This window comes from Calidris pugnax, unplaced genomic scaffold, assembly GCF_001431845.1.
Source record: "Calidris pugnax isolate Ruff unplaced genomic scaffold, ASM143184v1 scaffold28, whole genome shotgun sequence".
NCBI lineage: Eukaryota > Metazoa > Chordata > Aves > Charadriiformes > Scolopacidae > Calidris > Calidris pugnax.
In genome coordinates this window covers 9,564,162-9,588,236 of record NW_015090842.1, presented here as the reverse complement: position 1 = coordinate 9,588,236, position 24,075 = coordinate 9,564,162, and the positions used below count along the sequence as shown (strand labels likewise).

Here is a 24,075-nt window from a genome sequence, read left to right as displayed (position 1 = left end):
GGGGGGGGGGCTGGCTGGCTCCCACGTAAGCCGGAGCGCGGCTCGCCCACGCGCCGGGAAGGCTCCTCTCGGCCCTGTCGCCGCTGGCGCGGGAAGGGGAATATTTGCTCCATGAGATCATGGTTTGCCGAAACGTAGCCAGCAACCCTCAGCAGCGTGCGGGGAGGTGAGGTGACGCGTCCTGGGGTCACCGTGGAGAGGTGGCTGGTGGTCTTGGGTCACCCCACCTTGGGCTCCCTGTGTTACTCCCCCCAACCTTCTCCTGGCCCGTGTTTGGGGGCTCTCTGCCCTCCCTGGGGGAGGGAGGCTGCTGGGGACCCTCCTGTGGGGTCGGGGACCGGCGTTAGCCCCAAGGGGTGCTGCGTGGGACGTGCTCCAAGCTGCGGGGTGCGTTCCTGGGTGCCTCCCCTCCCACCACCCTCGCACCCTCCGAGGATCCCCTGCCATCCTCGGGGTGCCAGGCTGCTCCCGGGGGGGTTGTACCGTGTCCCCCGAGCTGCTCTGTCCCTTTCCCTGGTATGTGCTATCCCATTGAAACCTCATAAACACAGGAAGGGCTGTGCCGGGCTGGTGATGCTGAGCACGTCCTCTGGCACCCAGCCTGCCCTCCCCCCCCCCCCCAGCCCCACAGGGCCACGGGCTGCCTCATCAGCCCCCACTGTCACACTGTCCATCCCAAGTGGGGTGCCAAGGGGAGCAGGTCCCCTCTCTGGCCACACAGAGCTGGGGTCTCCAACCGGTTCCCTGTCACCGTCCCCTCTCTGGGCTGCTCTGGAGGGAGCCCCCCTGACCCACAGCCTGCTGGCAGGGGGACACAGGGACAGAGGGATGCTGTGGGACTGCCAGGGGCACAGTTAAAATGCAAAGCTGCCCCTCTGCACAGACCCTCCGTGACTCCCTTCATCTCTGGCCAGGCAGTGATTTGGTGGGTGCCTTGCAGCGGCCGTGCCCATCACCGTGGCTTCATGGCTGGGTGGCCACAGGGCTGGTCCCGGGTGGCACTGGCGCATGTGCCGGTGTCTGTCACCAGCGTACAGCCAGTGGGAATGCTGTGTCTCTGTATGGGAATGCTGTGTCCCCAGCCGGGGTGGCAGCTGTGCCGGGATGTCCCCGCTGCCGTGCGGTCCCTGTCCCCGACGCCGGCAGCTCCGCGGGGTGCTGGCTCGGCCCCGCTCCCTGCCCAGCTCCTCTGACAGTTTCACGCCTGCAAACAAAGCTGTAATTTAGGTCTAAAAATACGCGAGGGAGGGGGGAAGGTGGCGAGCTGGTGGCGTGCCCGGAGCAGGGCTGGGTGCAGGTGAGGGGCTGTGCCAGCCCCACAGGGGTGGCCGTGGGTGGGGGTTGCAGCCTGGTCATGGGGGTCTTGGCTCGGTCATGGAGGGGGGGGTCCCTGCAAACTTTGCAGGAACAATGTGGAAATGCAGCAGATTTTTGCTCATGGCTCTTGTGTCCCCCCTGTCACCCCAAATGTCTGGGACCTATGGCGTCCCCCCCCTCTCCGTGCCACCCATGTGGGTCACCAGGACTGACCCAGCCCGGGCTGCTGCCTGGGTCCCTCTCCCCACTGGCGTCTCGGGGGCATCTGAGCCCCTGTCTGTGACTACACATCATTTTGGGGTGCCTCTCATTTTGGGGCATCCCTCACTGCCCAGTTTGGGGTCTTATCCTCTCAGGGATCCCCTGGGGTGGGGTGGCTACAACCAAGGAGCCTGGTGGGGTGCGGTGCCCCCCCCCCCCCCCATGCCACGTCCCCAACACTAACCCTGCCTGTTCCTCTGCCCCCCAGCCTGTGTCTTCCGCTTCAATGTCCTCTCCCTGGTGTACCTGCTCTTCCTGCTGCTCCTGCCCTGGTTCCCGGGGCCCACCGCACGCTCGGCCGGAGGTAAGGGGCTCATCCTGGGGCTGGGGGACCGGGCAGGAGGGTGGGCAGCTCTGGCTGGGGGGGGGAATTGGGCAGCGTGGGGGCTGCCAGCCGCTCTCCGGCAGGTACCTGCCCTCCTTCCCCTGCGGTTTCCCCCCAGCTGGGCAGCGTGGCTCCGCGTGGCAGCCTGGCTCTGTTAATTATAGCCCAGCGTGGCTATTAATAGGCTTCCTGCTCCAAAATGGCCAGTTTTGAGCCCCAGCCTTATTAACCTGAAACCTCAGGGCTGGGCTGTGCCCACCGGGTGGGCAGGGGTGTACCACAAGCAGCCCCTCCACCCTGCCTGGGCACGTCCCCCATGGTGGGCATGCGTGGGGGGGGGTACAGGGGGTGCATCCCCCCGTGGCGGGTGCGTGGGCACATCCCCTCCAGCGGGTGCATGGGACGTGTTCCCCCCACGGTGGGCACGGGGTGCCCGTTGCCCTGCGGTGTCCCTGCCCTCCGTGCCGGGCTGAGCCATGCTGTAACACAAGCTGGCAGCGCCTGGCACGGCCCTGGCTAAAAGCTCTGCCCTCTGAATATTTCATGGGCTCGTACGGCCCCGGAGTCCGGACGCTGCTGAGAGCTTTTGCACAGATTTACAGGAAAAAACAAGTGGAGGGAGAGTTTTTTTGGCCGGGGGCCGCCCCCTGGCCAGCGCGCAGCTGCGGTGGGCTCGCTGCCTGTCCCCTGGCCAGGAGGAAAATGGGCATGTGGCCCAGGGAGCCGGGTGGGATGGGGGCACGGCTGCAGCTGGTGGAAGGTTTGACGAGGCTCGCAGTGCGGGGGACCCCCTGGCACCCACCCACAGCCTCCCCACACGATGTTCCACCGGGGATCGGGATGGGTATGGTGAGCTGCATCCTGGTGTGGTGGGGCCAGGGAGCGCCTGGTGCCAGCTGGGTCGGAGGGTGCTGCAGGGGCAAGGGGAGGGAGTGTTGTCCCACATTCCCTGGCTCCTTGCATTGCCCTGTGCCTCAGTTTCCCCAGTAATGCAGTAGAAAGAGTGCTCTTAGGCTGTGCTGGGTGCACGGGGAGACTTGCAAGGTCCTGGTGGGACCCTGTCCCTGTGGCAGACTCCTGGCATCTCTAGGCATGGCTATAGAGCACCCCTTCCCAGCTCTTCCTGGGGGTGGGAATGCTGGTGCTCCCTGGTGTCACCTCAAGTGATGGGTAATGGGGTGCCCGTGTCTCCCAGGTCACACTGTCCGCCTCCTCAAAGCTCTGCTGGGGACCAGCATCCTCTTCCTCCTCGCCCACTTTGTTTTCCAAGTATGCCTGTACACGCTGCCCATCCTGGACCAGCTGCTGGGGCCCAGCTGTGAGTATGGAATGCCAGGGCAGTCATGGGGGTGCCCGGCCATGGGGGTGCCCATGCCTCCACCTCTACTTTCCCAGGCTTTGCCCTCTCCCTGCAGTGTCCCAGGGCTGGATGCCCAAGATGGTGACGTGTGGGTGCGGGGATCCCATCCTGCTGGGTGGGCTGGTGGGGCTGCTCTGCGGGGTCCCAGCCACGTGCCCAGCACCGGGGGCATGCTGTGCCATGCCAGGGTGCCTGCTCGGTGGCCACTGAGCTGGTCACAGACCCTGTCCTGGGCCCTCGTGGATGTGGGGCATTCTCCCCATGGGAAAACCCACCCGCTGTGGGTGGGCTCGGATCCTGCCCATGAGGAATCTGCCAAACTCAGTGTCTCCTGCTTCTCCGCAGGCAGCACCTGGGAGGTCCTTGCCCGCCACATCGGGGTCACCAGGTAAGGGCACCCCAGCGGTGCGGGGCTGGGGGCTGGCAGTGATGTCGGGGGGTGAGGGGGGCACCCCTGAGCCCTCCCCTGCTCCGCTCTCCCTCCCCCCAGGCTGGACTTGAGCGACATCCCCAACTCGGTGCGTCTGGTGGCGCCCGACGTTGGCATCCTGCTGGTCTCGTCCCTCTGCCTCTGCCTGTGCCGCCACCTCGTCCCCAAGGCCGGTGCTGGCGCCCGCAGCCGGAGGCTGGAGTCCACGGAGCCCCTGGAGCGGGTGAGAGACCCAACCCCTGCCTGCCACCCCCACCTCCCCTGTCCCCTCCCCAGGGAGGGCAGCCTGGCAGATGGAGGCTTGGCATGGGGGGCATCTCTGGTGGCTGAGGACCTAGATGGGGGCAGTTTTGGCCGCCCGGCAGAGTGGGCAGCAGTGGAGGGGCTGGGTCATCAGCACAGCACCTCGTAGGGGCCGGGGTGACTCAGCCGCGGAGGAGTGCCCGTGTTTGCTCCCGTGTTGCTATAGGGATCCCGGCAAACAGCCCGGCCCTACAGCAGCCCCGCTCCGGTGGGGGGAGCACGGTGCCTGCACCCCCAGGTTCCAGCTGGCACCGCACAGCAAAGCCCCTGGTCTCAGGAAGGGCAGTGGGGCAGGCAATGGTGGGATGCTGGTGCCCAGCTTGAGCTCACTGGCAAGGTGCAGGGCTGCGTGCCGTGCCAGCCCTGCCCGGTGGTGCCAGCAGGGCACTGGGGTGCTGTGCCTGTGTGGCACCGGCATCACCCAAGCAGACACAACCCCAGTGTGATGGCACCCCCCAGCTCAGCAAACACCCCTCGGGGCTCTGCCCTGTTTTGGGGGGCTCCCCGCTGCTCCGGGCTATCATGGTGGGTGCTCGCCTGCCCGGCTCCAGGCACGGCCGGGCTGTAACCGGAGCACCGGCCGATGCGAATGCCTTTGCCGTGAGCGCGGGGCCAGCGCGGGAGGCAGCCTGGAAAAAAGCTCAGTGCTGGGAACCCGGGTGCCGGCGCCAAGAAAAACAGCCTCCTTTCGGAGGCTCTTTCCAAGCGGCTAATGAGATAAACACAGCCAGGTGCCGGGCTGCGCGCCCGCACAGCGCCGGGCAGGGTGCCCCGGCCGTCCAACCCCTCCGCTCCCTCAAGTGGGGAAACTGAGGCACAGTGAGTGCGAGGCCACGGGGCTCACACCGCGCTCCTCTCCTGGCAGGGGGAAGAACAGGACGTGGAGCGGCGTGGTGGCACAGGTGATGGGGACACGCCGCTCAGCATCCGGCTGCGGGTGACGGCTCACTGGTTGCTCTGGCTGGCCGGGAATGGCTTGGCCATCCTGCTGCTGGCCTTGGCTGGTGGGTATGGGACCAGGGGGGGACATGGGGTGAGCCAGGGAGAGTCGGTGGTTGTGCTGCCAAGGGGGATGCCCGACAAGGGGCTGCACGGCCGGAGGATGTTGGGCCACACACTGACCACCCATGGGGCGCTGCTCCCCAGGGATCACCCTGCCCTCCGCCTCCTCCAGCGTCTACTACCTGCTCTTCGTGGGGCTCTGCACCTGGTGGGCCTGCCACCTCCCTGCCAGCCGCCTGGCCTTCGACACCCTCTGCATCCTCGTCGGCGTCTACGCCGGTGGCCACCTCCTCTGCCTCTATGCCTACCAGGCACCCTTCGTCCAGGGGGTCTTCCCGCCCCCCACCATCTGGGCACGGTGAGTCCCCAGGGAGGGAGCTGTGCCCTGGGTCCCCATGCCACCCTGGTTGAGCAACCAGCCCGGTGCTCCACTTGGCCCCCCGTCCTGCTGCCAGCTGCAGTGGGTCCCCAGAGAAGGTGGCCAGAGGCTGGTACCATGGCTGGCAGTGGGGGTTCTGGCCTGGGAAGGGGGGGTGATAACACCACCCACTTTGTCCCCACAGGGTGTTTGGCTTCAAGGACATCATCCTCTACCGCAACTGCTCCCAGCCCAATGCCCTGGTGCTCAACACCAACCACCCCTGGCCCGTCTACGCCAACCCCGGCATCGTGCTCCTGCTCTACTACACCATGATCACCCTGGTGAAGCTGCGCCGGCTGGATGCCAGGGTAAGGGGCTGCGGGGCTGAACTGGACCCCATGCTGATGCCAGCGTACCCCAGCCCTGGCACTGGGGGTGCCCAGTGGAGGGGGGCTGGGAAGCAGCGGGGGTGCCCATGGTGGGGGTGGGTTGTCCCTTGGCAGGGGGACAGGACATGATCCTGCTCCCCCAGCGGCTGCAGTGGGGTGCCCTGAGCTGGCTCCTGCCCCTCACAGAGAACCACAGCACCGGCACAGCCACCGGCGAGGTCCCCGGAGAGGGAGCTGGTGGAGCTGGAGAGCTGGCCCAAGGACACTGATGGTGTGGCTGAGGACACCAAGGTGGGTATGGGGGGGGCTGTGCCCCTCTAGCAATGCCTGAGCCGTGGCTAGCAGGTGTGGGGTGCTCTGGGGGTGCCAGGGTGGGCTCTGAGCCCTCTCTGTTCCCCCAGCCCATGCTGTCCCCCAGCACCGGGAAGCCAGGCATCGGTGCCGAGAACTGCACTGTCCACGTTATGGGCAACTCGCCGCAGACGGGTAAGACCATCCCCATCACCTCCCCCTCCCCGAGGCCTGGCCATGGCCCGGGGGGCAACTCATGGTCCCCCTCCCCGTGGCCAGGCAGGAGGCGTTCGGAGCGGTTGGCCCTGCACACCCTGGGCAAGGTCATAATGAAGCAGAGCTACGTCTGCGCCCTCATCGCCATGATGGTAAGGGGTTGGGGAGGGGGATGGACATGGTGGTGGTGGGGGAGGGCACCTCCTGGCCTGAGCTCGGGCGAGTGGCCGCATCCTGCCTGCCCGCAGGTGTGGAGCATCACCTACCAGAGCTGGCTGACCTTCGTGCTGCTGCTCTGGTCATGCCTCATCTGGATAGTGCGGAGCCGGCGTCACTTCGCCATGATCTGCTCGCCCTTCCTCCTCCTCTACGGCATCACTCTCTGCAGCCTGCAGTACGTCTGGGGCATGGACCTGGCCCCCGAGCTGCCCACCCACGTCGGCTTCATGAGCCTCAAGCAGCTGGGGCTGGAGCACCCCCCGTATCCCTGCTTGGACCTGGGAGCCAAGGTAAGCCCGATGTCCTCGTCCCTGTCCTTCCTTGCTGGCACCTGGCTGCTCTTGCTCACCGCCTCTCCCCACAGCTCATGTTAACCCTCACCTTCTGGCTGCTGCTGCGAGACTTCGTTAAGCAGAAGCTGCTAACGAGGAGGTGCCCAGCCACCCCGCTCTTGGAGGTGACCGTCTCAGAGGCAGGTGAGGGTTCCTGGTGTCACACACCCACAGTGACCCTGCGCCGGGCTCAGTGTCCCTGGGGTGTGAGTGCCGGGATGCAGGCAGATCCCGGAGGGGGGGGATGACACGTGTGCCCCCCGCCCGCCTGCCTGCAGCCCCCTTCCCTGCCTTGCAGAGCCCAGCCGGCAGCGGGACATTCTGAAGGCGCTGGGGGTCCTGGTGCAGAATTTCTATGCCAAATACTGGATCTGCGTCTGCGCCGGCATGTTCATCGTCGTCAGCTTCGCTGGGCGCCTCGTCGTCTACAAGATCGTCTACATGCTCCTCTTTCTCCTCTGCCTCACCCTCTTCCAGGTATGGGGTGCCAGGGACCCCCTCCCCATCTCCATCTCTGTCATGGCCCCGCTGATGTCCCTGTCCCCGCAGGTGTACTACAGCCTGTGGCGCAAGGTGCTGAAGGCCTTCTGGTGGCTGGTGGTAGCGTACACCATGCTGGTGCTCATCACCATCTACACCTTCCAGTTTGAGGACTTCCCCATGTACTGGAGGAACCTGACAGGCTTCACCGATGAGCAGTGAGTGTCCCCAACCCACCGTGGGGTCCTTGTTGCCACCAGCCCTGTGGTGGCACCAGGGCACGGCCAAGGGATGCGTTGCACATGGGGAAACTGAGGCACGGGGGGGAGTTGGGGTTGAACCCGGTTGTGCCGGCTCAGTGCCCACGCAGGGTGGAATGGATGTGGCCTCGCACTGACCCTTCCCTCCCTGTCCAGGCTGGGTGACCTGGGCCTGGAGCAGTTCAGCGTCTCCGAGCTCTTCTCCAGCACCCTCATCCCAGGCTTCTTCCTCCTGGCCTGCATCCTCCAGCTCCATTACTTCCACCATCCATTCATGCGCATCACTGACCTGGAGCACATCCCTGCTGCCACCGCGTCACCCTGCCACATCCCCAGGTAGGTCCTCGTGCTGGGGTGACCCCTCCCCTGCACCCTGGGACCCCGTTCCCGCACTGACCCCTCCATCCCACAGGCCAGAGGAGCTGCACGGGAGCCGGCTGCTGCGGGATGCGGCTGCTGCTGAGAACGCTGAGACGGGTGACTCCGACACTGCGTCAGAAGGTACTGGGCAGAGACAGGGGGACGGGATGGGACAAGGTGGGATGGGGTGTCCTACATGCCAGGAAGGGGCTGAGAGGGGAGGGAGATGGATTTGGGGTGTCCCCCAGATGTGAGTGGTTATAGAAATGGGGTATCCTCCAATCCAGGAATGGGGCTGGGGGATTGCAGGGATAGATTGGGGTGTCCTCCAAGTCTGGGAGGGTCTGAGGATGGACTGGGGTGTCCTCTGAGCCAGGAAGCGGCTGGGAGGCTTCAGGGATAGCTTGGGGCATACTCCATGCTGGGAAGGGTCTTGGAGGGCAGGGGGATAATTGGGGTGTCCTCCAAGCATGGGAGAGTAGAATCATAGAATCATCTAGGTTGGAAGGGACCTTAAAGATCATCTAGTCCAACCATCAACCTAACTCTGACAAAGAAATAAGCAACAAAAAATCACTGAACCATGTTCCTGAGGACCATGTCAACCTGTATTTTGAACACCTCCAGGGATGGTCCCTCAACCACTTCCCTGAGCAGCTTATTCCAATGCTGGATAACCCCTTCCATGAAGAAATTTTTCCTAATATCCAATCTAAACCTCCCCTGGTGCAACTTGAGGCCATAAGAATGAGGATGGTTTGGGGATTCCCAGCCAGGAAGGAGCTGGGAGGGTAAGGAGATAGATTTGGTGTGATCCCCAAGCGTGGGAGGTTGGGGGAACGCACTGGGGTGTCCTCCAGGTGTGGGAAGTTACAGGGATGGGTTGGAGTGTCCTCCAAGCCAGGGTACCTGCGGAGGCGTCTGTGATGGTCTGTGTCCCCGCAGTGCCCACCAAATGGGGGCTGGTGCTGGAGCGCCTGATCGTGCTGGGCTGGACCTTCTCGGACACGCTGACCCGTGGGCAGGTCTTCGTGAGGCGTCTGCTGGAGCTCCACATCCTCAAGCTGGTGGCTCTCTACACCATCTGGGTGGCCCTGCAGGAGGTACCAGCCTCAAGACCCTGGGGTGGGGGGCTTGGCCGAGAACCCCGGGGTGCTGACACAGCCATTGCCCCAGGTATCACCGATGAACTTCTCGCTGGTGCTGCTGTGGACCTTCGCCATGCCCTACTGCCGCTTCCGCCACATGGCATCCTGCCTCTCCACTGTCTGGACCTGCATCATCATCATCTGCAAGATGCTCTACCAGCTCAGGATGGTCGACCCCAATGAGTACTCCAGCAACTGCACACAGGTGCCTGGGCTGCTGGGGGGTTGCCTGGCACTTGGGGTGCTTGTGGCAGTACAAGGGGGGGTTCCCTGGCTGGAGGTGGGGTCTAGTGGTGGGGGCGAGGGGTACTGATGCTTGGTGGTGCTCCCCTTTGCAGCCCCAGTTCAACAACACCAACCTGAACCCGGAGGAGATAGGCAACTCCACGCTCTACCGTGGCCCTGTAGACCCCGCCAACTGGTTCGGCATCCGCAAAGGCTTCCCCAGCCTGGGCTACATCCAGGTGGGCACAGGGACACCCCATCTGCAGGGACCATGCCGGGGGATGCTCACGGACATGCCATGGTCCTGAGCACCCCCTTGTCCTCCCCAGAACCACCTCCTGGTGCTGCTGCTGCTGGTGTTCGAGGCGGTGGTGTATCGGCGCCAGGAGTACTACCGCAAGCAGCACCAGCTGGTGGCCCCGGTCACCGAGACCGTCTTTGAGGACATCTCCCGTGAACACCTTGACCATGGCCTCGATAGCTGTGCTAAATACTTCCTCAACTACTTCTATTACAAGTTTGGCTTGGAGGTAGGGAGTGGCTGTCACAGGGTGGGGAGTCCCACCGCCCACAGCACCTCAGGGTTGAGCATCTCTCTGTCCCCCCTTACTCCCCAGATCTGCTTCCTGATGACGGTGAACGTGATCGGGCAGCGGATGAACTTCATGGTGATCCTGCACGGCTGCTGGCTGGTCGTCATCCTGACGCGGCGCCGGCGGGCGGCCATCGCCCGCCTCTGGCCCAAATACTGCCTCTTCCTCGTCATCTTCTTCCTCTACCAGTACTTGCTGTGCGTGGGCATGCCGCCCGCCCTCTGCCTGGGTAAGGGGAAGAGAGCATGGGGGGCAACTTTGCAGGGGTCAGGGAGGTGGAGGTCCATGCAGGCTGCCCACCCTGGGTAAGGTGTCGGGGGGGCCAGCATTGAGTGTGCCCACCGCCCCCCAGACTATCCGTGGCGCTGGAGCCGGAACCTCCCCATCAACTCGGCGCTCATCAAGTGGCTCTACCTGCCCGACTTCTTCATACCCCCCAAATCCACCAACCTCATCAGTGAGTAACCCCCCAGCCCCTGCCAGCCCCCTGCTTGTGGGGTACCACAGCCCCTGATATCCCTCTGCCCATGGGGTGCCAGATCTCCCCCCTTTCCAGCTCCTGGCAGTCCCCTCCCCATGGGGTACCCCATTCCCCAGGAGCCCCCTTGCTCTTGGGGTGCCCTGTCCCCCCCTTTTCCAGCTCCTGGCAGTCCCCTCCCCATGGGGTATCCCATTCCCTGGGAGCCCCCTTGCTATTGGGGTGCCCTTTCTCCTGCCTCCAGCCCCTGGCACCCATGGGGCAACCCTACCCATGGGGGTCCCACCCTGCTCCAAGGAGGGTGAGCAGAGGGGAGAGGTGGGAGGGCAGCTGGGGGGGGTAGGAGGAGCCCCCCCCCTTTTACTTCCCCCCCCAATCTGATCCATGTTCCTGCAGATGACTTCGTGCTGCTGCTGTGTGCGGCCCAGCAATGGCGGGTGTTCGAGGCTGAGCGCACCGAGGAGTGGCTGCAGGCGGCTGGGGAGAACTCTGACCGGCTCGACCTGGAGCGGGACCCCCACAACCCCACGCCCAACTTCATCCACTGCCGGTGGGCACCCACGAGCTAGGGGATGGGACAGGCTGGGGCAGCTGGGGCCGTGGGGTGGGACCTCCCCCTCACCTAGGATGGGACGCCTTGGGGTATGGGCAGGATGGGACCTGCAGGCAGTGGGACCTGCTGTGGTGGGGTCCCCTAAGATGGGGCTGGGACCTTTTTGTGCCAGGGAAGACATCAGCCCCATGCTGGGCTGGGACAGGACCCTCTGCTAGGATGGTGTCCTCAGGTCTGGGACAGGAGCACCCTGGGGCTGTGCTGGAAGGAGATTCAGTGGTCTGGGACACCCCTGGTGATGGTGCAGGATCCCCATGGGAACTGGGACCCCATAGACTGGGACAAGGCACTTTCCCCCCACAAGACAGGGGTGATGTGGGGACTGGGACCATGCTGGTTCAGATGGGGTGTGGGGTAGCACCTTGCTGCACCCCAAAACCAGGTGGTGCCAAGCGTGAGTGCTGGGAGGGGACAGGGACCCTTCTCTGAGTGCCCCATCCCACAGGTCATACTTGGACATGGTGAAGGTGGTGGTCTTCCGCTACCTCTTCTGGATCGTCCTGGTGGTGGTCTTCATTGCTGGGGCCAATCGCATCAGCCTCTTTGGCCTCGGCTACCTGCTGGCCTCCTTCTACCTTCTCCTCTTCGGCACCGCCATGCTGCGCAAGCCGGCACGGGCTCGCCTCGTGCTCTGGGACTGCCTCATCCTCTACAACATCACCGTCATCATCTCCAAAAACATGCTGTCGGTGAGGACTGCCAGGCCCTTGGTCATGCAGCGGCCTCTGAACTGCTCCTCGGGGCCACCCACCCCCCTGGGCATCCCCTGGGGAGGGGACGGGGTGGCAGCACCGTCCCTGTGTTGCTGTCCCTGTGGCCAACCCCATGTTCTGCCCTCTCTCCTTGCAGCTCCTCTCCTGCGTCTTCGTGCAGCAGATGCAGAGCAACTTCTGCTGGGTCATCCAGCTCTTCAGCCTGGTCTGCACTGTCAAGGGCTACTATAACCGTGAGTGCTGGCCTGGGGAGGGGGAGGTCCTGGGGGTTGCCCTGCCTGAACTGGTGGGGCTGGGGGTGCTGGTTTGGGCTGCTGCCTGACCTGCCCACACCTCTGCCTGCCAGCCAAGGAGATGGCCAAGGACGAGGACTGCTCGCTGCCCGTGGAGGAGGCGGGCATCATCTGGGACAGCATCTGCTTCTTCTTCCTCCTGCTCCAGCGCCGCATCTTCCTCAGCTATTACTTTGTGCACGTCATGCTGGACCTCCAGGCCTGTGCCCTGCAGGCCTCCAGGTGGGGCTGGGGTCCTGGAGGGTCCCTACGGGTGCCGGGGTGCCAGTGCCTCCTCCTCACCCTCCCGCTGTCCCCACAGGGGTGTCGCGCTGTTCAAGGCCAGCATCCTGAAGAGCATGTACTTCCACCGCTTAGCTGAGAAGAAGTCATTGGCCCAACTGAAGCGGCAGTGAGTGGGTTTTGGGGGGCACTTGGGACCCCCCCACCCCTGCAGCCGCCGCCACCTTGGGGCACTCCCCTGTGGGTGGGGGTGGATGGGGGGTTCCCCTGGGGGAGCAGTTTGGTGGGAGCAGGATCCACAGCAGCCTCTGCCTGGCAGGATGGAGCGGATCCGAGCCAAGCAGGAGAAGTACCACCAGGAGCGGCTGCCCAGGACCACTGGCGAGGGGCAGGATGAGGGTAGCCCAGGTGAGAGCCTGGGGGGGGCATCTCCCCCAATCTCCCCCCCAACCCCTCTCTGGGCACAGCAGGGTGACCATGACCCATCCCTGATGCCTGTCCTGGTGGAGCCCTACAGAACGTTGTGGTGAACCCCCCCTTCCTCCCTGCCCTGCCTGGCTCACCCCCATGCCCGGGGGTGGGTGCACTGAGTGTGACTGTGCTCAGCACCCTCTCCCCCCTTCATCTGCTGTTCCACAGCACGCAGCAGCCCGGTGGACCCTTCCCAGCAGAGGGAGCGGTGGTGGCGGCCATGGTTAGACCACGCCGCAGGTACTGCCCCGGCACGGGGGCCATAACAGGGCACAGCCCGTCGGCAAGGTCCCTCCGCCGGGGACCACTAACACCTGCGGGGAGCGGTGGTGACGGTGCTTTGGGCGAGGTGACACTCTGCATGTTCCCCAACCCTGTGCAGGGCACTAACCAGGGCTTCTTAACTTCCCAGCACTAACGGGGTGTTGGACTGGGGGTACCGGGCTGGGTTTTGGGGTTACTGGCACCGGTCACCTCTTGAGTGCCAGCACTGGTGGGTTTGTCCCCCATGGAGATCCCCATGGGTGTCCTCAGTGCCGTGTCAGGCAGAGAGCCTTGGGGAGTCAGCAGCTGTGCTGTGACACCCTATGCCATGCCATCGGGTTACTGGCCGGCCGTGCCGTGAGACCGTGTGGCATGTCACTGGCCGTGCTGTGACACCCTGTGCTGCCTCCCGGCAGTGCTGCATTCCGGGGAATACTTCCTCTTCGAATCGGACAGCGAGGAGGAGGAGGAGGCGGCGGTGACGGAGGAGCTGCGGCCGGGCGGGCAGAGCGCCTTCCAGGTGAGCGTTTAACATTCTCTTCAACATCTTTATCGATGATCCAAACGAGGGGATCGAGTGCATCCTCAGTAAATTTGCAGATGACACCAGGTTGGGTGGGAGGGTTGACCTGGGGGAGGGCAGGATGAACATCAGCCAACAGTGTGCCCAGGTGGCCAAGAATCAGGAACAGCGTGGTGGGTAGGACCCAAGAGGTGATCATCCCCCTGTACTGGGCACTGGTGAGGCCCCACCTTGAGGGCTGTGTCCAGTTTTGGGCCCCTCACCACAAAAAAGACACTGCGGGGCTGGAGCAGGTCCAGAGAAGGGCAATGAAGCTGGTGAGGGGTCTGGAGCACAAGTCTTAATGAGGAGAGGCTGATGGAGCTGGGGTTGTTCAGTCTAGAGAAAAGGAGGCTGAGGGGAGACCTTCTCGCTCTCTCCAACCAGCTGAAAGGAGGGTGTAGAGAGGTGGGGGATGGTCTCTTCTGCCAAGTCACAGGCCATGGGACAAGAGGAAATGGCCTCAAGTTGCGCCAGGGGAGGTTCAGGCTGGATATCAGGAAAAATTTCTTCACCGAAAGGGTTATCAAGCATTGGAATGGGCTGCCCAGGGGATATTCAAAAGACAGGTTGACATGGTGCTCAGGAATATGGTTTAGTGTTGTTTTGGGGTTTTTTTGGTCAGAGTTAGGTTGATGGTTGGACTAGATGATCTTAAAGGTCCCTTCCAACCTAGGTGATTCTGTGAGCACGGCTGGGGGGCTAGGGGGGGTCTCGTAGTGCCCACAGAGAACTGACAGCCCCTCTTTTTTTGCCTCCCCCAGCTCGCCTACCAGGCCTGGGTGACCAACACCAGGACGGTGCTGCAGCAGCAGTCGGAGTCACCCGGTGCCGAGGTCACTGCAGGTGGGTCTGGTTCACCCCAAATAGGGGCTGGAGGGGGTGGGAGGGGGATTACCCACACCCACTGTTTGCTCTGGCTGCTGTTGGTATCCTATAATGGGGCATCGCCTCATTGGGGTTTCTGGGGTGTATGGAATCTCTGATGGCTGCGATGGGGCTGGGCACAAGCCGTGCAGCTCTCCTTTGGTGGCCACACTGGATTTTAAGCTGGATGGGGGGGACGAGGCAATGAGCAGGAGAACCTCACAGGGGGCCAGAAACGATGTCCTACTACTTCTTCCTGGGTTGGGGGGTCTGAACCTTGCAGGGGACAGCGGAAGGAGGGAGGAGTTGGAGGCACCCGAAGAGGCTGAAGGCCAGGAGGAAGAGGAGGAGGAAGGCTCTGGTAGGTGGGCAGCAGGACCACAGCGCAAGGGGGTGCTGGTGGGGTGCAAACAGGCACGAAATGAGACCCCTGCCCCCTCCCCTGCCTTCTCCTCGCCCTGGCAGAGCGGAGCAACGTGGTGCAGCGGGCGCTGAACACCCTGCGGTTCCTGTGGGTGCTGTGCCGGGCCATGGTGGACGGGTTGACCCAGTGGCTGGACGCCTGCACCCAGGAGCATGCCGACATGTCCAACGTCCTGCGCTTCGAGAGATACGTCCTCACGTGCCGCCTGGCCAAGGTGAGCCCAGGGGACACAGCAGGGTACGGGGAGGGTGGTGGTGGCAGCACTTGACCTCCTGCCCGCTGCAGGGAGAGGAGATGCACCGTGGGGTCCTGGATGAGCTCTACCTGCCACCATCGGAGGAGCCACCCGAGGAGCTGAGCCCACAGGGGTCCGGGGGTGCAGACCCCCAAAACGGCATCGCTTCCAGGCAGGTGCATAGATACCCCCCGAGGGGGCAGCCGGCAGCGCCACGGGCAGGGGTTGGTGGGCAGGAGGCTCACCCCTGTCCCCGTGCTGTCCCCAGCGTGCACCAAGGTGACACCCTCACCCCAGAAGGATGCCTACTGCCCGGCAGCCGGGAGTCGGTGACCCGGGGGTCCCAGGTGGCTGGGTCTCAGGAGCTCCTGGCCTTGCCCCAGAACCGGAACCGGACGGCCAGTGAGCTCCTCCTGAGCAGGTATGGGGGATGTGGGGACCGTGGGGCTGGGGCTGGGGGGTGGCAGGTCTGGCTCACCACCCCCTGCACCCCACAGGAGGGTGTGCTTCTCTGAGCTGGAAGAATCTGAGAGGTTTTATCGGTCCCACAACCGGTTCCTGAAGCTGCTGCTGGCTGGCTACCGCTGTGTGACCGCCCACTCCGAGCTGCTCTGCTACTTCATCATCATCATCAACAACATGGTGACCGCCTCCGTCATCTCCCTCTTCCTGCCCATCCTCGTCTTCCTCTGGGCCATGCTCTCCATCCCCAGGCCCAGCAAGCGGTTCTGGATGACGGCCATCATCTTCACTGAGGTGGGCAGAGGGTGGCTGGGGAGGGGATGATGCCACACTGGCTGTCACCTGCTGACCCCAATGTTCCCACAGGTCATGGTGGTAGTGAAATACCTCTTCCAGTTTGGGTTCTTCCCTTGGAATGGCTATGCCATGCTGGTGCGCAATGAGGGCAAGCCCTTCTTCCCACCCCGCATCCTGGGCTTGGAGAAGACTGACAACTACATCAAGTATGACCTCATCCAGCTCCTGGCGCTCTTCTTCCATCGCTCCCTGCTGCTGGTGAGTCCTTGCACTACTGTGGGCATTGCCTGGGTGGGCATCCCTGGGAGCTGGAGGTGCTCCTGGGGATGATGGGGGGTCTAGAGTGGATTCTTGGTGGCTCTGCCTTGGCTTCCACCCAAGGCACCCATTGCTGGTTGGACCCTTGGGGTGCAACGGGAGCTGATGCTGCAGGATAGGGGGTGAGGTGCGTGGGGGGCATCAGGAACCGCATCCCACTGACCACACTCCTCCCCAGGCCTATGGGCTGTGGGACCATGAGGAGGACCCCTTCGCAAAGAAGGAAGCAGAGGTAGAGCAGGCAGAGGAGGAGGAGAGGCGGGAGGAAGCAGTGTCCCCAACGCTGCCAGCGGGTGAGAAAAGGACAGAGGCACGGGCAGAGCCGGAGGCACCGGGCGCAGCCACGGGGCCGGAGCAGGAGGGCAACGTGGGGCAGGAAGAGAAGGGCAAGGCCACACAGCTCCGCTTCAGGAGGAAGAGATGGCGGAGGAAGGAGCAGCTGGAGGCAACTCCAGAGGAAGGTGAGTGCTGATCCCCAGCCCTCACTCCCCAACAAGGGGCAAGGCTGGCGTCCCCCAGGGCGGAAGGGTGCTGGGGCTGGGTGGGATGTGGTCCCACAAGACCCTGGAATGTCACCCATGCTGTGCCTCGCCCACCAGAGCATGTGGAGGAAAAGGAGGAGGTGGAAGAGAAGAAAGAGGAGGAGGAGGAGGAAAATAAGGAGGAGGAAGAAGAGGCAAAACAGAGCCACGCTCAGAAGAAGCTGAAGGTGTTTGGGCTGCGGGTCAAGCTCTTCTTCCTCACCATGTGAGTGCCCTGTAGAGCTGGTTGGGGTGGGGGAATGTGGAGTGCAGGCCCTCATCTTTCCCCTCTGTCCTCTGTCACCTCCAGGGCGCAGAACGTATACCAGCCAGTGCGTGGATTCTTCTGGGACATCCTGCACACCCAGCACCGGGCAGCCACTGATGTCTATGCCTTCATGTTCCTGGCTGACGTGGTCGACTTCATCATCATCATCTTCGGCTTCTGGGCCTTTGGGGTGAGCAGGGGGTTCCTGCAGGGCACTGACCGGCCAGCTCCCACCACGGGGTCACCATATCCTGACCTCTCCTGCATCCCCAGAAACACTCAGCGGCCACCGACATCACCTCCTCGCTGTCAGATAACCAAGTGCCACAGCCCTTCCTGGTCATGCTGCTCATCCAGTTCGCCACCATGGTCATCGACCGCGCACTCTACCTCCGCAAGACCGTGCTGGGCAAACTCATCTTCCAGGTCATCCTGGTCTTCGGCATCCACCTCTGGATGTTCTTCATCCTGCCAGCTGTCACCGAAAGGTACCAAGCATCCCCCAAGGATGTCCTCAAGGGCACAGTGTGGTTCTAAGTTGGCACGTCTCTGTCCCCCATCCCACGAGGTGGCCCAGCTTATTTGGAGAGGTGGCCAGAGGGATGACATCTCTCTCCCACAGGTTGTTCAGTCTCAACATAGTCGCCCAGCTGTGGTACTTTGTGAAGTGCATCTACTTCTCGCTGTCAGCCTACCAGATCCGCTGCGGCTACCCCACCCGCATCCTGGGCAACTTCCTCACCAAGAAATACAACTACCTCAACCTCTTCCTCTTCCAAGGGTACGGCATGGGGTCATGTGGACAATTGGGTGCCCAGAGAGTGCAGTAACAGCCCCCTCTTCCTGTGTACCCCCCAGGTTTCGCCTCGTGCCCTTCCTGGTGGAGCTGCGGGCTGTCATGGACTGGGTCTGGACAGATACTACACTGTCCCTCTCCAACTGGATGTGCGTGGAGGACATCTACGCCAACATCTTCATCATCAAGTGCAGCCGTGAGACGGAGAAGGTACAGCCCCAACAGGCTGGAAAGAGCCCCCCAGTAAGCCCCTTGTTGTTTGGGATCCCCCCAAGCCTACCTGCCACTGTGTGCTGTCTCCTCTCCCCTAGAAATACCCCCAGCCCAAGGGACAGAAGAAAAAGAAGATCGTGAAGTATGGCATGGGGGGCCTCATCATCATCTTCCTCGTGGCCATCATCTGGTTCCCGCTGCTCTTCATGTCGCTGGTGCGCTCCGTGGTGGGCGTTGTGAACCACCCCATCGACGTCACCGTCACCCTCAAACTGGGGGGGTACGAGGTGAGGATACAGGGGAGGTGCTGGGGTGCCCAGCTTGGACGCCGGGGTCCTGTGCCCTGCTGACAGTGCCCTGTCCCTTGTCCTCCCCCCCCCCAGCCACTGTTCACCATGAGCGCCCAGCAACAATCCATCCAACCCTTCACCCCCGAGGACTACGCAGACCTCACCAACGAGTTCGAGAGGCAGCCGGTAAATGCCACCCCCACCCCAAAAAACCCCTTATCCTGTTCCATCCTGCTGTGGGGCTGGCAGGGTGTCCTTGGATGGGGGCTGAGCTGTGCTCCCCCCTTTCTCCTCTTCCCCTGCACCAGGTGGCCATGCAGTTCATCACGCTCTATGGCTACGAGGACATCGTGACCGCCCGCATCGAAGGCAGCTCGGGCTCCCTCTGGAGCATCAGCCCCCCCAGCAGGGAGCAGATGCAACGGGAGCTGCAGAACGGCACCTCCGACATCACCCTCCGCTTCACCTGGACCTTCCAGAGGTACCACCAGCACGGGGAGGGGGGGTGGGGGGAAATTTGGAGGCCAACCCTGTCCGTCCCCCATCTTCCCCACATACACACTCAGCCTCTGCTGCCCGTTCTGCCCGCAGGGACCTGGGCAAGGGGGGGACGGTGGAGCACACCTACGACAAGCACACCACCGACCTGCAGCCCGGCGCACGCCAGCGCGTGGAGCTGGCCCAGCTCCTGCAGGGCACCCGCAGCACCCCCGTGTGAGTGTCCCTGGGGAGGGGACACCCCCCCTCTCCACCCCCTGTCATGCTCAGGTTGGGTGGTTTTCTTTCCCTTCGCCCCGCTCACCCCACTTTCTTGCAGGCGAGTGCCCAACCTCTTCCCTAAATACATCCGGGCACCCAATGGCCCTGAAGCCACCCCAGTCAAGCAGCTGCTGCCAGGTGGGTCCTACGATGTCCCCCCCACCCCCAAAAAAAAAACCAATGAGTGTTGAGGCCACACCAGTGGCCATGCTGTACCCTGACGGTGCCGCCCCCTCGGCAGATGGGGAGGACAGCTACTTGGATGTGGAGGTGCAGCTGAAACGGGAGCGTGCAGGGGCCGGCCGAGGGAGCGACAGCTTCTTGGAGTGGTGGGTTGTGCGGCTGAAAGAACCCCCCAGCCGCGACGGCAACATCCTCCCCATGGTCATCTTCAACGACAAAGTCAGCCCCCCCAGCCTGGGCTTCTTGGCTGGCTACGGGTACGTGGAGGGAGTGCAGGGGGTGGCAGTGGGGGGACCACCGGGCTGCACCCCAAAAAGGTTGCAAAGCTGGGGGTGAGAGAGGGTGTATGTGGGCTACAGGATGTTCCACCCCCTTGCAGGATCATGGGGCTGTACGTCTCCATCGTGCTGGTGATCGGGAAGTTCGTGCGGGGTTTCTTCAGCGAGATCTCGCACTCCATCATGTTCGAGGAGCTGCCCTGCGTGGACCGCATCCTGAAGCTGTGCCAGGACATCTTCCTGGTGCGGGAGACGGGCGAGCTGGAGCTGGAAGAGGAGCTCTACGCCAAGCTCATCTTCCTCTACCGCTCCCCCGAGACCATGATCAAGTGGACACGGGAGAAGGAGTAAGGGGAAGGGGCTATGGGCCACCTCCCCTTCCCGGGGACATCACCGTCAATGCCTTAACCAGCCCCCCCCAACCCCCCCCGAAAGCTGGGGCCGCATCCTCCTGGGGGAGGCAGTGGGACGCAGGGTACTCGGCGCTCGCTTTTAGGGAGGATGTTTTTCTTACGTTGTTTTGGGGCCATCCGACCTGCGGAGACCACGTTGTGCCTTCCTGGGGCTGGAGGACAGGAGCTACACCCCCCCACACTCAACCCCACCTGCTGGGCACCCCTGGCTGTTGGGGAAGGGGGAAGATGGGGGTGTCAGGAGCTGGCCCGAGCCCCCTCCCCTCTCTCCCCAGTCCTGCTCCAGAACCAGGTTGAACTCAAAAGCAATAGCCCCCCAGCATGGGGGGCCTTGGGTCATGGCCCACCCCCCACCCCAAGCTGCGGGTGGGGCTGGCAGCCCCAGCTGGACTCTAGACACTTGTGACTTTGTTTTTGGGTTGTTTTGTTTGTTTTGTTTTGTTTTGTTTTTTATTAATTCAAATGGTTTATTTATACAGATATCTAATAAAACAAAGCTGAGGCCTCCCCGGCTCATGTGTAGCTGGGGGAGGGAGAAGGGGGTGCAGGGGGATCTCCTGCCTCCAGGGGGGACCAGCACCCTTAGCCCCCACATTGAAGGGGGGGGTGGGGGCTCCCCTGCCCCCCAGCTGTAACCAAAATGGGGTGTAAAAGCAGCTGCAGGAGGTCCACAGAGGCGTTGGTCCTCCACCATCCTGGGGCGGGGAGTGCCACCCTGCCCCACGGGTACACCAGAGAGATGGGGGTCTGTGTGCCCCACTGTGCCCAGCCCCTTCAGCTCTTGCCGGGCTCCTCGTTCTCCAGTGGGACTTCCTGGCTCTGCTGCTCCATCTGTGCCCTGCGAGGGATGGACAGGGCATGGATGGAGGTGGCATCGGGGACTGAGCCAGCAGGGAGAGGAGGGAACCCCAGTACCTGAGGATCCTGCGCTGGGCCTCGGCGCGCACGTAGGGTGGCAGCGTGGCGAGGGGACCCTGCAAGAGAGGAGCTGTAGGGATGGGGACCCCCATCCCCACAAGGAGAGCCACCCTGCTGTGCCCCAAAAGCCTTACCAGTTCCTTGAAGGTGAGGCGGCAGCCGTAGCACAGCAGCGGGATGAAGGCAGCTTTGCTCTCAGCCCTGTGGGGACAGGGACCCTCAGAGGTGCTGGCACGGTGGCCCTGGTGTGGGCATGACATTGTCCCCCCAACCTTCCCCCATGCTCACCCCGCTGCTGGGGTGTCCTGGCAGCACCCGTCCCCCACCGGCTCGGTCTCCTCCACGATGAGCGTGGGCTCCAGGGCCAGCTCCTCCTCTGCAAGAGCCAGAGAGCAAGGCATATGATGGGGGCTGCATGGCTGCCCCCCACCCCCTAATACCCCTGGCTGCCCCCTCCCCAGCCCCTGCTCACCCCCAGCAATGTCCAGGGCGCACAGGCAGAGGAGACAGCGCTGGGACTCGCTGCTCGCCTTGGCTGGAGCTGGGCTCAGCTTCTCACCTGTCCTGCAGCCAACGTGGTGGGGGGTGAAGGATGCACATCGCTCACCCCAAACCCCCCACGCCAGAGTGTCCCCACACAGGGGACACCGTACCTGTAGACGGTGCTGATGGTGGAGGGGAAATCCTCCTGCAGTCCCAGGAGGAAGCGCTCAATCAGGTCGTGGATGCTGGGCTTCTCGTGGCGCTGGAGGAGTGAGAGGAGAAGACAGGGGTGGAATTGGGGGGGTTCCCATCTCCATCGTAGGGACGTGGAGCTTGGGATCTCCCTGTGGGATGTGGGGGACAATCCCTACCTTGGTGGGGAGGGGTGGCGCGATGACAGTGGGGACATTGAAGAAGTGGTTGTAGAAGGCAATCTCCTTGGCCATGTACTCCCGCATGGGACGCACCACCATCACGTCGCCGTGGCGGTTGTCCACAAAGCCCTGCAGGTGCATGGCTACTGAGGGACCGCACTCCCACCAAGCAGCAGACCCCTCCCACAGCATCGTGTCACCCATCCAGGCAAGGACAGCCATCCCCAGCTCAGCGACGGGGTAGTGGCGGGCTGCTCACCGTGTCAACAGCGAGGAAGGCACCACGACCCAACGACAGGTTGGTGAGGAGCTTGATGGCCACACGGGTGCAGCTCTCGCCTGTCATCACCTTGGTGTAGCCCTTAGTCCGGGCTGTCTGCACGATGAGGTGGGTCCTGGGGGACAAGGTGACACCGGCTCAGAGCTACTGTGCCATGCCCGTTGCCAGAGCCAGGCAGGATTGGTCCCTCACCGCAGCATCTGCAGCAGCTCTTCTCTCGCTGTCGTCGTCTCCACGGCCTTGAAGAGCTGCTGCAGCTCCTGGGTGCAGGCAGCGGTGGGCAGGCGGGGGGTGGCTGGGGACCCTGCAGGTGCATCCTGGGTGCTGAGGCCAGGCGACAAGGTGCCACCATCCCCGTTCCCCTCCTGCCGCTGCTGCTGGATGAAGCCCTCCACGGCCTCCTTGTAGGACGAGTTGGGCTTGTTGGACTTCTCCGGCCCCGGCTGCAAGATGGATGCGGGCAGCTCCAGTGCCTGTGGGGCAGAGATAAGTACCAGGGGGAGGCTGGGGGTGGTCAGGCGTGTCCAACCCATGCCACCACCATACCTCCTCTAGGTGGGCCAGGTGGTAGGGGAAGCCGGTTGCCTGCAGCAAGGTCTCCATGGAGGCCAGGTTCTGCTCCCGCTGTGCCGTGCTCTGCCCACGCACCGCTCCCTCTGCAAGGCAGACAGGTGGCACCAGGGCCACCATGACAGTGAGGAGGGGGCACCCACCCCCTCCCCCGGGGTTAGGGAGACACCCCAGGGTGCCACAGCCTCGCTGGGCTGGGTGGCAGCCCCCAGTCCTGGCACGGCGCAGATGGACCCTACACCAGGGGTGGGCAGTGGGGCAGGGAGCGGGCAGCAAAGGGGCAGTGGGGTTGATCCTTACCATCAACGTAGATGAGGCCAGGGATGAAGCGGAGCTTCTTGGCTGTCTCCCGGCTGAGCCCCTGGCAGAGGCACAGGGTGAGGGTGGTGGGTGAGCCGTGGCCCACCCATCATCCCCAAGGTCCACCCATCATCCCCACTCTCACCTCCTGCACCTGCCGGACCATGGCGCTGGAGGCTGCCCCCCCTGACACTGCCAGCAGCACCTGCGGGGACAGAAGGGTTGGTCACCAGTCCCACCGCTGCCACCCAGGTCCCCCCAGCGCCCACGTCCCCCCCTCAGTACCTTCTCTCCTGGGAAGATGACGCGGTTCTTGCCAAGCATCGCGCGGAACTTGTGCACGAAATACTCGTGGAAGCAGTCGCTGTGGGGACACAGCCCTGAGCCACGGCATGTCCCACCGCCCTCATGTCACCCACCCACAATGTCCCTCAGTCCCCTGACTCTGAGCCCTGCTGTCCCCAAACCTTGATAACCCTGAGACCCAGTGCTCCCAAGCCCTGATGTCCCAGAGATGGTTCCATGCCCTGATGTTTCCAAACACCAATGTCCCCACGATCAGCATCCCCAAGCCCTGCTGTCCCCAAATCTTGGTGTCCCAGTGACCCAACGCCCCTAAGCCTTTATGTCCCCACACATTGCAGCCCCCCATCCCCACCCCATCCCAGTCCCTCACCGGCAGAAAGCGTCCCCGAGGCGGATGATGAGGGCGGCAGAGCCCTGTTTGCACTTCATGCAGGGCCGTGGGTGGCTGTAGGAACACAGACGGTCACCGGGGCCACAGGACGGTACCGAGCGGAGAGGGGGGGGGCGGGATGGCGATCCCGGTCCTGACCCACCCCAGATGATACCGGGGACGGTACCGGGGAGGTACCGCAGGCAGCACTGGGAGATACTGGGGAGGTGCCAGAGGAGTACCGTGGGGGGGAATCGGAGGTGGCAACGGGGGGAAGCACCGGGGGTACTGGAGAGATACCGGGTACGGCACCGGAGGGTACCCAGGGCTGCCATGGGGGGATTCTGGAGACAGCAACGGCGGGGTACGGAGGTATACCGCGGACAGCAGCGAGCAGTACCGGGGACAGCCCGGGAGGGAGTACCGGAGGGATACCGGGGGGTACCGGCGGGGTGTTGGGGACGGTAACGGAAGCGGCCGGGGCGGGGGAGGCCAGCCCGTGTCCCGCGCCGGGCTCTCACCTGTGTGCCGAGAGGCGGCGGCGCCGTGCCGGTGCCGTGTCCGCCCCGCACCCTCCATCGTCCTCCGCCGCCTCGCACATGGCGCTGCCGGTTCGGTTCAGTTCGGCCCCGCTCCGTCCCGTCCACGTCCCGTTCCCGGCG

At 63.6% G+C, this 24,075-nt stretch overlaps 2 protein-coding genes across 3 annotated transcripts; one reads left to right on the top strand and one right to left on the bottom strand.

Moving 5' to 3' along the window:
• Positions 1 to 1,776: 1,776 nt before the first annotated feature.
• Positions 1,777 to 20,317, top strand: PIEZO1 (piezo-type mechanosensitive ion channel component 1; the record flags this gene model as incomplete). Its single annotated transcript, XM_014942151.1, has 50 exons — positions 1,777 to 1,882; positions 3,099 to 3,221; positions 3,609 to 3,651; positions 3,754 to 3,916; positions 4,862 to 5,000; positions 5,143 to 5,356; positions 5,562 to 5,727; positions 5,935 to 6,039; positions 6,150 to 6,234; positions 6,319 to 6,407; positions 6,504 to 6,764; positions 6,839 to 6,950; positions 7,105 to 7,283; positions 7,356 to 7,504; positions 7,703 to 7,882; positions 7,959 to 8,047; positions 8,852 to 9,009; positions 9,083 to 9,259; positions 9,393 to 9,518; positions 9,609 to 9,809; positions 9,897 to 10,101; positions 10,225 to 10,329; positions 10,747 to 10,900; positions 11,409 to 11,652; positions 11,813 to 11,909; positions 12,023 to 12,191; positions 12,271 to 12,360; positions 12,511 to 12,599; positions 12,831 to 12,902; positions 13,343 to 13,446; positions 14,253 to 14,334; positions 14,639 to 14,716; positions 14,821 to 14,993; positions 15,065 to 15,186; positions 15,283 to 15,435; positions 15,512 to 15,770; positions 15,843 to 16,031; positions 16,270 to 16,552; positions 16,691 to 16,838; positions 16,923 to 17,070; positions 17,154 to 17,368; positions 17,503 to 17,661; positions 17,739 to 17,886; positions 17,988 to 18,176; positions 18,273 to 18,365; positions 18,488 to 18,660; positions 18,771 to 18,893; positions 18,997 to 19,076; positions 19,180 to 19,378; positions 19,501 to 20,317. Coding segments are annotated over 50 exons (7,458 nt in total), but the record flags the coding sequence as incomplete, so codon positions are not given.
• On the bottom strand, positions 20,220 to 24,068 carry CTU2 (cytosolic thiouridylase subunit 2 homolog (S. pombe)). 2 transcript variants are annotated; one of them, XM_014942463.1, is made up of 15 exons: positions 23,935 to 24,068; positions 23,414 to 23,488; positions 23,023 to 23,101; positions 22,883 to 22,942; positions 22,738 to 22,798; positions 22,414 to 22,523; positions 22,060 to 22,340; positions 21,847 to 21,982; positions 21,585 to 21,716; positions 21,384 to 21,475; positions 21,203 to 21,294; positions 21,019 to 21,106; positions 20,865 to 20,931; positions 20,728 to 20,786; positions 20,220 to 20,650 (listed from the first exon to the last, which is right to left on the bottom strand). In XM_014942463.1, the coding sequence occupies exons 1-15, from the start codon at positions 24,012 to 24,014 to the stop codon at positions 20,587 to 20,589; spliced, it is 1,476 nt and encodes a 491-aa protein (XP_014797949.1). In that variant the 5' UTR covers positions 24,015 to 24,068; the 3' UTR covers positions 20,220 to 20,586. The 2 variants fall into 2 exon arrangements, 1 of the variants encoding a protein (XP_014797949.1); XR_001412089.1 differs by lacking the exon at positions 21,203 to 21,294 and having other exon boundaries at positions 20,635 to 20,650.
• Between the last annotated feature and the right edge of the window lie 7 nt (positions 24,069 to 24,075).